The sequence below is a fragment of the Ciconia boyciana genome, chromosome 3 (genome assembly GCF_034638445.1).
Source record: "Ciconia boyciana chromosome 3, ASM3463844v1, whole genome shotgun sequence".
Classification (NCBI taxonomy): Eukaryota; Metazoa; Chordata; class Aves; order Ciconiiformes; family Ciconiidae; genus Ciconia; species Ciconia boyciana.
In genome coordinates, this window is record NC_132936.1 from 101597779 (window position 1) to 101612108 (window position 14330).

Genomic DNA, 14330 nt, shown 5'->3' on the forward strand with positions numbered 1-14330 from the left:
TTAAATGGCAGTCAGTGAAAAACAGAAAATAATATTCCCCTAGGAACAAAAGTTTAAAAAAACTCCCCCACACAACAAACCATCCATACAGATACTGGGTGGGGGGGGACAGTTCTTACAAAATTCTATAGCATTGGCAAGTCTAGGTATTTATAGTGAGGAGCACATGTTATGGCAGCCTAACAGAACAGGAAGAAATAGGAGCCGCTCTCAGAGCAGCACTCCAGCCAGCTGCAGCTTGTCAGCATCCCACTGACACCTCCCAGAGAGTAGCCCAGGGTGGCTCCCACAGCCTCTGATTAGAGGCCCTTCTTCCAGGGGCAGACGTCTGCCTTTCCCTTCCCTGCTACAACACCGCTTGTTCACAGCAAGCCACAACTGCATTTAATATTTGATGATGAACATTACCCCTATTTCGTGCAAGCACACAGAAGTCTCTGCTGTTGCACGACCCATCTCCAGCTTCCCTAGTCACCACTTAGGACCACACGTGCAGCGGGATTAGAAAACAGCTGCAGGGATGGTTTTCATCTTGAGCAACACCACTTCAAGGGCTTTCCCCTAGATGGGTTACCCCAAACTCCAGCGGGGACCGGCTCTGCTTCCCAGCACGACAGTGCCCATGGGTCGCACGTGGCTCAAGGCCACCGGCCAGCCCCTCCTCACGGAGCTTAGAGGAAAACATGGGACACAACACGTACTACGCACTGCACGTAAGAGGGGACATTAACACATACACATCAAAGCCGATGAAACAGATTATGAAAATCACTATGAAATGGTTATTTCTACACCCCTATTCCACAACAGAGAACGATGCAGATCAAAAGCAGAAGCCAGTACCCGAGGCCGTTCAGCCAGTACTGCAGCTCAAGGGTCCGTAACATCCCAGGGTAATTAAGCTGATGAAAAAGAGTTAAGAGTGAACAGGCAACTCCTAGATGACATCAACCCTACCCATTTTTCTTCTAAAAATACATACACAAAGATCGTATGATAGTACAGAAGAGCTGTTTGCCAAAACGTAGCTTCTTGTGCGTCGTAGGCAAGTCACTTCTTTCTAGTAAAGATTTCTATCTTCTTTTACCTGCCAGTTAGTTTAACTTTGAAGGTTTTTGAGTTTTAATCTGTACATTCCATGCAAAAGACTTGTAAATAGCAATATGGCAAAGAGGAAAAAAGCTACTTCAAAGTTAGCTTAAAGTTTTGCAAAACCAAAATACATACTGCATTGCATAAGGTAATCCAAGACCCAATAACACTGAAAAGAAACTAAAATATGTATTAATCATACATACAAAAAGTACCTGAAAATAGGGCTATATCATATAATAGAAATTTTTCAACTGAAGAATGCATATATACTTTAATGAGATTATAGGAGCACTATGTAATGATTTTATGCAGTTTTTGTAGAAGTCAGAAAGACCTGTTGTAGGTGTTGCTGAAAATGTAAGATATTACCAGGTCCAGAACAAACTGTAATGGCATTCTTTGAAGTGTTCAGTTATGAACTAAAAAAGGCCAGACTTCAGTCCCTTTAAAGAAAACCTGGGGGGGAGGTGGCAGTGGTATACATACGCACACACCAGAGTCTGGAAACTTCCCAATTAGTTCTGGAAACAAAAACAAGGACTACTCAAATTTTATCTGTTTAAATTAACTTAAATTAACTTTAGCTTAAATTAACTAAAGGCTGACAGGCAGATGTAAGTGACCCAATCAAACACAAATCCGCACATACCGACAAATACAATACATGCTATATGCTGCAAACACTCTATGCATGCTTCCTTGTCAATTCCCTTTTGCTTTCTCACAATTCCCTTTGTCACTTTATCTGTAGCTTTGAAAAAACATCCCTTTGTGGTCTATAAAAAGCAAACAGCAAGCGTTGCCATTAATTCACAAAAACAACGGCCAAGTTAGGGCCCTTTTGCTGGTAAAGCTGCTATAGCTATAGGAACAGGAAACTGAAATTTCTACTGCAAATAATAATTACCTAAATGCGGATAATTAAAAGCACGTTCGCAAGAACCCCTACACATTATTTAGCTAGGCAATACCCAAACCGATACCCAGAGAGCGCACAAACAGTAGTTCTCATTTTCCTATTTCTGCAGGTTTCAAATCACCGCATTTCGATATGCTGGGGGGGAGAGGGGGAGGAGGATCAAGTAAGTCAAGTCCCACCTGGGGTTCAAATCTCACCTGCACAGCCATCACCTCCCCTCTTTACCCTTCCCCAGCCCTTACCCCAAATTTGTAAGGCTTAGGGGAAGGGAGCTGTGTCCAGCTCTGCGGGCGCAGGGCCAGGAGGGACTCCCTGCATGGAGACGAGAAAAGCCAGAGAACTGGAGCGCGACAAGGACAGGAACGGGGGGGCCTCCTTCAGGGGAGGGAAACAAAAGGTAAAATCTCTGCTCTGCCAACACCAATAGGACTTTTTTTTTATTATTGACTTCAGCACAGCCAAAATTTCAAATGCATAGTTTACAACCCATAAATATCTGAGTTAAAGGACAGGCATTTAACTCTTTGGTGGCCCACGCTTTCAGTACCACTTAAAATAGGAAGTCCTGGCAAATAAACGGGAGGAAAGGGACCGAATATAGGGGCATCAACAGCAAAAGCAACAGGAAAAAACCCTGCGTGATCCCTGCGTGGGGGGAACTGTGTGTTCGCACTTCATTTAGAGACGCTCTCTTGCTCAATGCACTAAGCAACTTCCTCCCTCTCAAAAAACAACCCCTTGCTGGTCCCAGGCGAGCACCCAGGGTCCAGCGCACACGCGTCCCGCAGCGCTCGTCCAGCAGCCCGGAGCCTCCCCTCCCTCCCTCCCCCCCTCCCGCAGCCCCAGCCAGGGACAGGCCACACATTAAGCTCTAGGGCTTTCTGCAGGTACCGAGAAAGAGACCCCGCTTGGTGCTCACAGAGCTGGCAAGCTTTACGTGCACGTGTTTCGAAATACCTTAACACAGCAGTAAACGCCTTACGCTCTTGATTGTTGAGATGGATGACCACTTCAACATTTGACTATTAAAATTCAAATTAAATACTCTCCCAACCCCATATTCCTCTGAGAGCAGAGCACAATACACACATGCAAGCACGATTCTGTAGCAGAACCACAAGCTTGGCACACATATACAAAAGGAATGATCAAAAATCTGTTCAAAACTCAGATTACTTGATATAAAAAAGACCTGTCTCTCATCCCACTCCAGGAAACAGGATGCCAGATTAAGTCCTGCCCAATACCATACAACTCACTGACAAATTATCCCAATGAAAATGCAACGTAAGGTTCCTCCAAGCGAACCATTATTTTCTGCGTTTGCTAATGCACACCAGGTTATTTAACCCAAAAGAAACCATTCTGCAGTACACCGAGATCAGAGATCGGTAACAACTGCCCATCTGATGCCCACAGCTTGAATACCTCCGCAGCAAAGCTACCCTGGTAATACATTTACACAGAACAGACCCTGCATGTACCTTGCGTTCTTCCAGCCAGCATCCTCAACGCTCCTTAAAAGTTCGCAAGTGCCTTTCGTGGGTTCCACCGCAGGAGAAGGATCGCAGCATCCTCTACGAGTCCAAGCCAGCCTCCGCCCTGCCTCTCTCAGGGCTGGAATTCAGGTTCCCACCGAGGCACAAAGCAACGCAGCCACCGGGACCGCAGCCCTGAGCTCTCATTGTACGAAAGGGGCAGCAGTTTTACTGCGAGAGGGCACACAAAATCAGATAAGCGGCAACTAGCATGTTGGTATCGTAGAAAGCATTGCTGGTCTGGCACAGAAAAAGAAACAAAAAAGCCAAGCAGGGTTAGAATTTCGGTTGGAAATATTTTTTAAATAGACCTTTCAGTAGGATGTTTACTGATGCACCAAAGCACGGGATCCCATTTCTCTACTTAAACAGCAACAGAGTGAGAAGTAGAACCGTACGACAAGTTATCTTCAAAAAAATCATCCAAAACACACCCCAAATAATTGCAAGACCCACAGTGGCAAAGCTGTTTGGCCTACAAGCCCAGAAGGGCACGCAACAGCGTAACAACAGCTACCCCCTCTTACAGGTAGGATTCTTGCAAATACTAAATCTAAATGTATTAAATTGTCATGCTCAAAACACCAGGACAGGAGGGGTTTCTTTCCCTCCTGTGCCATACATTATATGTACCTACCAGTTCTAAAGAAGTAACCGATACAAATTACCTGGCATATTTAACTCCCTTAACCTGCACCAGTATCTTTCCCCCTTCCTCTCTCCAATGCTAGCACATATAATCAATAAGACTTTTATTACGCTGAAGTCTTTAAGCAACTCATTGGGTATATTTGCAGTGCTATCAACTGCAAGTAGGTACTTTCCATACAATGCATCTTAAAACAAAAGCTTGTGTCCGCAACAGAATTTAAATAACTAACAACTATTAACATCTACAGGTTTGGCATCTAAAAAGAAAAATTGAAGTCTATTTTAGAATTAAATTTGTCATTAAACAGTAACTTCTAGTATATATTTTTCCACATCGTGAATAAAGTCAGACTGTTTTTCAGTTCTTGGCTGCCGTTGTTCTAAACATCAGAGTTTATAAACTTGCAGATTGCAAGCTTAGATCTATTTTCTTTGCATCTAAACCAGCTAGCATGGAAAAGCTTGAGGCCAGATCTTAATCTCACACAGAAATTAACTGTATTCTCCGCACTTTGAGAGTTTTCAAATCGAATCGTAAAAATGTGTATCAGCTTGTAGTACAATTACTGACTGAAGAGCTGGGTAGATTTTGGACGTGCACCACCTGAGGCTCTACTGCACTCGGGGGTCAGCGGTAGTTTCCTCCCAAACCCACCACAGGATGAGGACAGAGCTCCAACACAGCAGCTCCCAGCTCTCCTGCGCACGCATATAAGACATCTGAGATGATTCATTTCTGTATCTGTGTTCCTCCGTGGTTCTGCAGCCCCTGGAGAAGGCACGTCGCTGACGCTCCTTGGCGTACGATCAACAGAGCATCCCAGTCACCTGGCCGTACCCGCACCACTGCGTCAGCACGTTCACCTCCAAACTGAAGAGGGGACCTCCAGTGCCCTTGCTGGCACTCGAGCAGTAACGGGTATGGGTACGCACCCATCTAATGCTTGTACCCGACCATTCCGGTTAGCTGTACGAGCAAACAGCACAGCAACAGTGCCATACCGCAGCATCGTTTCTAACGAAACACTAGTAAGCCAGATCAAGTGCTCAGGGGGAAAAAAAAAAAAGTTTTTCCCAAGAATCCAAATTGTTCACGTTTTTTTCTATTACTATGCTGAATTCTAAGTTTCTCTATGTTTAACAGGAAAACAAACAGCTCCTTTAAAAAGCTATTCTGAAAATATTTAATTATTTTTTCCCTCAAATTGCCCACCTCTTTCTCTATGGAGCCCCTAAACACTTCGTAGCTATAGCTTCCATTAACTTCACAATACCAATAACACATGAATGTTCATAGGGTTGGGTGGGGCTTTTCCCCCATTTTAAAATCAAAGAACTGAAACAAGAAGTATAAATCAAGGCTAAATACTTCTCCGTGGGGAAAAAAAAAAAACAAACAATAATAAAAAATTGGGAGAACCCAGATCCATTAGCTTCCCAAAGTCAGAAAACACAGGTTTAGTTGTAGAATTAAAGCTATTACGCTGTTATCCAGAATCTGAAGTCATGAGGAATCCTATAAATATCTATATTACTCTGCCTTACAGGATTTGTCCTCATCACCACTGGGCACATTGCACCTTCAGCCTACCACATTTCACCATAAATCCCGCAACAATACAGTATCTTTGTGCAGTTCCTATTCTCTGTAAGCCGGTCTGCCATAAACTGGGTCCTCAGCCACGTCAGCTACAACAGATTTCTGGTACGAGGTGAGAAACAAAAGGAAAACAACCCAGGGGAGGATGCTGCAGAAAAGGCATCTATCCTCCAGGAAGCTTTTGCAGGAAGACAAATACACATACCAAGCTCAGAACAAGATTTCAGATATTTCTTAGCTTCACGCTAAATACTTGCCCAAGCTACAGCAGTTTCTGCAGACCAAGCTAATTAAAAAGGAGTTAAAACAATGTAAAATAAAAGTGTCAGACAGAAACAGCATCTCCCCTAACATATTTTTAATTTAAAAAAAAAATATTTAAAAGAAAAAAAAAATCACATTTACATCAGGAATATCACCATCAAGCCTATACTGGCTAAATAAATGGCCTTGTTACTCCGGTTCTTTAGTGTAAAGAATAAACTCAAAGAAATCAAGCTCCTAAGTATTTCACTGTATCTACCTCCAAAAGCAACTTATATATTCACACTAATTATACATTCACTCCTCTAACAAGGATTCAGTCCAAGTGCTGCTTTATTCATGCTAACCAACCCTTCACCCCTCCAAGCACCTTTCAAAAAATACTATGGTCGCAGATCATTGAAAATACAACACAAAATCCAAACCTGGAGAACAGCACTGGCAACAAGTCATTTCATTTTCATGGAAAAATGCCATCCCACATGCTAAGCATTTAGAAGAGAGACACGCAGAAATCCTCCCCATCACCCCAATCCCCATGCACGTGAGTCTCAAAACAAGAGGGATCCCAAAGCGGTGCTTATTACAGCTATTGCAAACCTGTCAATAGGGACTCAGAGCTCTTTTATGCTTATCCCATGCAAAAAAAGGCAAAAAGTTTGGACTGCTTGCTACTGTTGTCCCCCTTGCCTCACGACTGTAACAGACACGTTTAGAGGTCAGAAAGCAAGCATTACAGGCACACAAACCACTGATTTCCTGCTAGATTTCTCTGATGGCATTTGCACGGTACATGTTGGGAGAGGAGGCGATAGCGGTTCAAGGCAGAATTTCATAGCTAAACAGTTGTAATCTCCTCCGTGTTAGAGTTCTTGTTTAAAAAAAGCTAAGTGATGCTATGCAGACCTGAGTATTGCCATGTCTCTGAATCTTGCAGCTGAAAGAGTTTTAATTTATGGCTCCTACCGCTGAGACATACGTGTGTAGCAGTCATCTCAGAACTGCTCCGACTCAACGCATGATTTCACCACAGCTACATCAAGCCAGAGATGTGTGAGAAAATCTCTAACAGCAACACTTTTCCTTCCATTCCACATGGTCAGGTTTCCAACATCTACCACTCCCGGAAAGGTATTAGGTCAACCATGCCCTACCTAAAAGATTAAGTCTACAATTCCAAGCCACTCCAAAATTTGTCTGTTAGTTATAAAAGCCAGAGGTACTGTAAGATCTAGAATAACAGTCTAAAAAACGTGGTTAGTTTTCAGAGGTGGCATCCATCCTCAAAAACTGAACCTGCAGGAGAAACCTTCGGCTTTATTCTGCCATTTTTAAGCAGAACTTGCCAATGAAATTCAGCGGTCTAATTAACTAAAGATCCATATAAGGCACACAACAGGAAACCTCTTAAGAAAGCGGCATGGTCTGCTTGTGACCGGGAAGGTAGGGGGGGAAGGAAGGGGGGATTAAGGACGGGAATAAGCGGGAAGGAAACAAACCACAGCCCACCCTACTGCCCTTGTTTTTTGCACAGCGACGGGCACAAAGCTCGTCAGAACCCTGACGTAAAAGCGACACTTTCTGTCGCTCTTGAGAGAGGAAAAAACCGTACCATACAGTAAACTCTAAGCAAACTAATAGTTCTACCATTCATTTTATGTATATTTGGGATTGTTAATTCAGTTACGCTTGTCCGCGCTTGCTTACCTCAGCAGCTGACTGAAATTACGCATTTTAAAACAATTTCTGTTACCCTTATGTCATAATTTCATTAAAAACCATAAAAAGTGGTGAAATCATTACCTCTTGTGTTTGGACAGCAAATATAAATTTCTCTTGTTAATAGACATTTTCTCGCGTTTGTGTCCTCAACTCAGAATAAAGAAATCCAACTCTTTTGTCTTTAAAATTATGAAGTTCTCATGAAAAAGCATTTTCATTTACTTTAACTAAACCACATTTCTAGGCCTAACTAATTTACAGCATCCCTTTGGGGAGCCAAATCTGGGGCTTAGAAGCATTTGTGACTTTAATTTATCCACTGGGTTTCAAACTCCCAATTTTCCCAGAGGATTATGAAAGCCTGCCAATTTAGCTTGATGCATTAAAACTGTTTACACAAATCCAAAATACATTCATACATAAAACAGTTGGTTTCAACCCCCCCTCCCTCCCCCCTTTTTTTTTTAAGCCCAAAGAAACTGGCAGGAGAAGTGGGAACCAACTCCAGGCTGGAGCGCGGCATTCACAGCTACGGGCTGAGTTTCAGTGAAACAAGAGAGAATTGGGAGAGACAACAGCGACTATTTTTCTTTAATTTAATACAACATCTGAAATCCATGGTAGTTGTACCTCTCCAAAAGATGTCTTAACTGTTTATAGAGCATATCTATGTTGCTTCCTCTCTTGCCCCTTCCATTGCACTTTTATTATGTGTAAGAGTATTACACAAGTACAAGCAGCTCCAGAAAGCTAAAGAAAATGTATATAAAAACAAAGAGTAAGCCTACTTCTACAATGCGACAGATTTGCACTTCAAGAGTATCCTGCCTAAAAGCTGCAAGACCATGCAATCCACGTCATTAGGCAGGGCAAAAAGGCAGCATGAGCCATCACCAAAGAAAGAAACTGGATTCTCCAACACTTGCTAAAAAAGCCCCAAACTTGTCCTTCCCAACGAACAGCACTGTCATGCAAAGTAGAGCAGTACAGACACTAACAAGTCAGGAGAGTAGTCAGGAAACCAGCAGTTAAAGAACATCTAGACACAGCTATATTTAGTAAACAAGTTAGGCTGAAACTATTGAGGATGAGCAGAAGAGGCAACCCACTGAGAGGCAAAACAATCAAAAAAACCTAATAAAAAACCCCTAGTTCATCCAAGCCAGTAAGTAGTCTTAGGGCAGAAAGCTTAGGAATAATATTGTAATATTATTGCAACATTACATACTGATGGTATGTAGCATGAATACTTACAACAAGGAGCAAAAAGAAAAAAATATTAAATAAAAGTAAGAAGTAAAGGGGAGCAGGAAGGAGGCAGAAAAGAAAAACAAAAACCATGAAGAAAAAAAAATAAAAGAGCAAAACCAGAAGAGAAAAACATTTTGTATATTCCAAGATTTAGCAATAAACTCAGGCCTTTAATGTCTCTGGTGTCTCTCTTCACATCCCACCCCTCCAGCAGCACCACCCATTTACTGCCACTGAGCCCCCAGCTCCCACGGCAAGCTTGCCCGCGAACACAACCTCTCCGGACCGAGCGCACGCACGTGCGTCTCCTAAAGATGACTCGAAACTCTCAGAAGAGCTTGCCCATCACCGCGCGGTGTTTCCAGGTATCCATCCTTCAGCACCCCACGAAAGAAAACCCTAGGAAACCAAAATTCTGCATCCATTTCGACAAGCAGATGAAAAAAAAAAAGGCTAACAGTTCCTCTTTAAACTGTCGGTGCCTGTGCTCACTTGTTTACAGAGAGGAAAAACGAGGCAAGCAGTGGCTCCACCTGAGCTCCTAAGTAACAGCAGAAAGATGTCTTGAAATGGAAGTTAGTGAAGCTTATAAAAAGTTGTTTATCAGGTGATTCTCATCTCCTAAACAGAAGAACGTCCCTACTAGAAACACTGAACACTAGCAAGAGCAGAGACTTGCACTGTCATCGTACATGCCATGTGCTATAAAATTAATTACCCTCTAACACCCTTCCTATTACATTATGTGTGGGTAAAACAGGATCGACATTCTTGGCCTTAAAATTGCATTCATTAAGGATTAGATTTAGCAAGGACCTAAAGAGAGAAGGGAAAAATAAACCTCAATAATCGATAGAAATCACACCAAGAAGGGAAGCAGCTCCTCTGAAGAGCAAGGAGTGGCATACAGATCTCTCTGTACGTTACTAACAGCACAATTAGCAACATAATGCTGCTTACAAAACAAAATGATGCTTCAGAGGATTTGTAGGAGCACTGTTCTTGACCGATTTCTTCCCTCTTACATACCTCATGATCTAAAGCACGGGAAAAAAAAATCCTTTCAGAGTTGGTTCTTCAGACAAGAGAAAATTCTGTCAGATAACTGTACTTCCCATACCAAAAACATTCAGTCAAAGAGTAGGAAAACACACTGTCAGGCCAAAAATTCTTCTCAGCATCCCAGGCATTAAAAGCCTTTCTAAAGGAGAGAGAAGAGAGCCTTTCTAATAGAGGCTCCTGCATGTGGGATTCCGTTTCTTTTTTTGTTTTTAAAAGCGAGAGTGTTACTCACAACCAGGCCAAATATTGCCAGTTGCTCTGTGCAAAAAAAGGATTGTTTTTTAAACACAAGATCCTTTGCTTCTCAGCTGGCTACAGAGCGAAGGGTTCCTCCTCGCTGCCCGTTCACTAAAGCCCCTTTTAGCAAAAGGTGGGCCACCACTGAGTTTGGAAAGCAAACAGCCCGTCCTCCTTGCTGCTTTAGTTTAATCACCCCTGGCACAACCCCTGGCCATCCTTCTCAGGCAGGGTAGACTGACGTCCTGCCAAAGCTTTTATTTTTAAGAAGACTAGCACACTGACAATAGCACGCAGCAATCCCACGAACAGAGCCCCGTGAATTAAGCTGAGCTCCCTGTCGCTATGAGCAATTGCGCTGCAGCACCACGGCCACTTTTGCAGTCTAGACGGGCAACCGTAAAACTTCAGATTCTAGCCCAAATAAATGACAAATACCCTAATTCGCTGTAGTCATTCCACATGCTCATTTTTCTCGGTACTGAACCCAGCCAGAGATGAATCAGGAGGCACATACACTCCCCAGGCTCAGAGCACCGGTGACCGCAAGATCCTCTCTGCTTGAGCTCTCCTGACCCCTCTAGCATACCTGCCCATGCATCACTGGGGGCTTCAGAGAAGACGACTTACGGGTTTTAGCAAAGCCATGGGTTCAACAGACACCGTTGGCTCTTCAAATGCAGAGGAGCAGCACACACTCATAACACTGCCTCCGCAGCTACCCGATGCAGACCTGACATAGCCATGGAACAGGAATGGTTTCCAACAACTTTTATGCAATACCCAGTATAAGAAATGAGGGGGGGGGGGGATTAGGAGCTGACCTACACGCCACCCCTCCAGTAAGTAGTTAGTACATATACTGCAGTTAGTAGCAGTACCTACATAGTGACAGAACAATATGTAGATCCTACATAAAATGAAAAAGTGAATCTTTCTTATTATTTCTCCATCTCTCCTGCCAATAACACCCACAGCAGAGCAAAGCACTGGTCTCTACTTAGTCATAGCTCTCCTTTGCCTTCTAGTTCTCTGAAAAAAATACGTAAGCTCAACTAGTCTTTTTTTAAAAAGAAATCCTAAATTTTTCTGCTTGCCTGAGACTTCAAGAGAAGATTGATTTTAATTTCTCTGTGAAAGTATTTTCAATCATAGAGGATTTTTCAGTAAAGACTACTTCTAGGCTTCAGGGCATCCTGCACACCTGCACAAAAACCACAGTTTGCATTCAGAAGTTGAGACCTCTTCATTTATTTTTATGAGTTACGATTCTGCCACAGACCTCATCGCAGGATGGAGTCCTACTGAAATGTTTTATACCATGTTATCATCATAGGCTGGTGACAAACTTGGAAACGGCTGTAGTCATTTTTTATACCGTAATCTGATTAATGCTTCCATATCTTTGTTTACAACACGTTACTGTTACAGAGCTCAATTAGCAGAAGCTTCCTCAGAAGGGAAAACAATGCAACAGCAAAAAGCCAAGGAAAACTGTCCACCAAAGAACAGCCCTCACCAGCCCCAGGCAGCCCGTCGTGGCTTACTCTTCATAAGCCTAAATCTAGTACATCTCACACCTTAACCAACTAACCCTACAGAAAGCAAGATAAATGAAGAGCTTAAGAGGTGGCACAGAGAAGTGATGGAGTGGCAAATGCTTCATATTAAGACAGCACTCTAAGACACCTTTCAGCTGAAGGTGGGCATTAGCTGCACCAGAGAAAATACCAGCTCCAGAAAGTTAAGTTTTAGGCCCAAGAAAGGCATCCCCCTCCAGGCTGCAGCAGGTTCACAATACAGCAGAGCCAACCTAAGAGCGGCCAACTGCACAGTGCCACCACGTCCCACCCACCCTCGGCTGAGGGCTCCTGCCGCTTCCCTCCCACCACCCGTCACGCTTCTCCTACACGCTGACAAGCCAATTCAGGGAGAAACCCACCAAAACACCTGGGGCGAGCAGGAAGGCTGTAAAAGAATATAACCCATGATGATACATAAACATCAAAATTATTGCTGGCAAAACTGTCGGCCTTCTACAGTCCTACAGCCCTCTGATGGGCATCTCCGAACCAGTTCACCGTGGGCTCACAGGCACCGGCGTGAGGGTGGATGAGATGCAAGGCAGTAGTTTGCAACGCAAAGAGCTTTTTTTTTTGGTAGAACTCCCTTGCTCGATTCTTTTGGTGGAATTAACAGTGCTTTCTTTTCCCTGATGCCATCTTCAGGTTGTTTTGATCAGGACCCTAAGACGCAAGAGAACTGGGCAGAGCCAGAGCAGACACCCATGCTGTGCTCCTGTCTCGGCAAGGGTGCAAGGCAGGAGCCCAGGCGCTCGGTCCAAGTTCCCGGACTTCTTGTTCCCATTCAGAAGCACATTCTTTCACTTCAAGGGATGCATCTGAAAAAGCAGATGGCCAAAATCCATTGAGCCCTCTGACGACTGTTGTGTTGGAAATGCTCAAACGTAAGGTATGACTGTCCTACTTGAGACAATAAATGGGATTCAGTAACCACTTTGCTACTGGTGATATTCAAAAGGTACTGAAGTCCCAGTAAATGTGAAATAGCTCAGTGTTTTATCAAAAGAGTAAATCAATACCTATTTCAGCTGTGCAAGTTAACTCATAATAGACTTTTTTTTACTTTATACAGTAATTGTATACTCTTAAGTAGAGTGCTACATAGGCATTTACTAAACCAATAACCAAAACAATTTTCTAAATTACATATAAAATGGTTTCTTTCATCTGTTTATTCTCATAAAAATTTCATTGTGGAAGCCAAAAGAAAACAGCTGCGTAAAGTATTTTCAACTGCAAGAGACATGCAAGAAGGTATTTCTGCCTGTGCTGGAGGGCACAATCTGTAATAACATTTTGCCTTCCAGATAATGACAGGAGGCATTAAAAGGACAACTTGCTCTCTAATAAGCTCGCTCGACTGGTTGAGCACGCACATACATAGATAGCGCAGTTTTGCCAACAATAATTTTAATTAATTTTTACATTTCATTCTAAATTACATTAATTTATGGCCTTCCTAAAAGACATTTAGCAGACAGCTAATTAAATTCAAGCCATTAGATTTTAATTAGAGATGCTTAAAAAAAAAAACCAAAACAACTCAGAACAATTCACACATCTTTGTGAACGCTACATGCTCGTTAGCAGCTAGAGCAACCACCAACTGATTATAAATACAGAAGAGGACTAAGCAGCATGATTCAAACCTGAAAACAAGAAAGTCACATCAAGTTTCATGCTTCAAAGCTAAAGTTTCTGTGAATGCCCTCTCCTCAGCCCAAGTCCAGAAAACCACCGTGCATCAGTGCTTGCCATAAAAGCAAAATCAAAGGCCAACTAACAGTGAGTTTCATGATATACAGTTTAAAAGGTTGAGCTGAGCTTAATCCTCATTAAATTCTAATAAAATCACAGTGCCTTCCTGACCAAACAGATTAAAGGTCCAGATGGAGCCTCCCTGCATAAGGCAAGCGGGATGCTCCGAGCAGCCGACCGCTGCTCTAGCGCAAGGTGCTGGGCCACCCAACCAGCCCAAGCCATTACTCCGCGAGCAACCTCCGCTCAGGAAAATGACGCTTTATTATTTCAAAATAATTGGGTTTTTTACACTTACAACACAAACCAGTTATTTCTAAGTATCAACCTCAGCGGGGCCAGTACTCCATGAGTTAAAAGCAATATCGGTGCCCTTTGAGACCGAGATCAGTTCCACTACTGGGTAAAGAGGTTCATAAATATTAACCATGACACATTTGCATATGTCACCCACAGGCACAATCTTCCCTCTGAAAACCAGGAACAGAACCCGTACAATTCCTCTGTGTGTCGCTTTTTGATCGTCAGGTATAAAATGACCATGGAAGTTACTTGAGCAAGGAGAGTGTATCAGGCAAAGAGCCAAACTACCAAAGCGTTCTGTTAATTACGGTGCACCAGTTTGGTTTGGACAGGTGCCCAAAATGCGG

General features: G+C 43.0%; 1 protein-coding gene across 3 annotated transcripts in view; it reads right to left on the reverse strand.

Annotated features, from left to right (window-relative positions):
• EML4 (EMAP like 4) overlaps positions 1 to 14330 on the reverse strand; it is a 167736-nt gene that overhangs the window by 151721 nt on the left and 1685 nt on the right. Inside the window, exon 1 of one of the 3 annotated variants that reach the window (XM_072856815.1) lies at positions 3499 to 3535. The exons of the other annotated variants lie outside the window; for them this stretch is intronic. Within the exon in view, the coding sequence (XP_072712916.1) occupies positions 3499 to 3520 (22 nt within the window). The 5' untranslated portion in view covers positions 3521 to 3535. Of the gene's footprint in view, positions 1 to 3498; positions 3536 to 14330 lie in introns of those variants that run through there. 3 annotated transcript variants of the gene reach the window in all.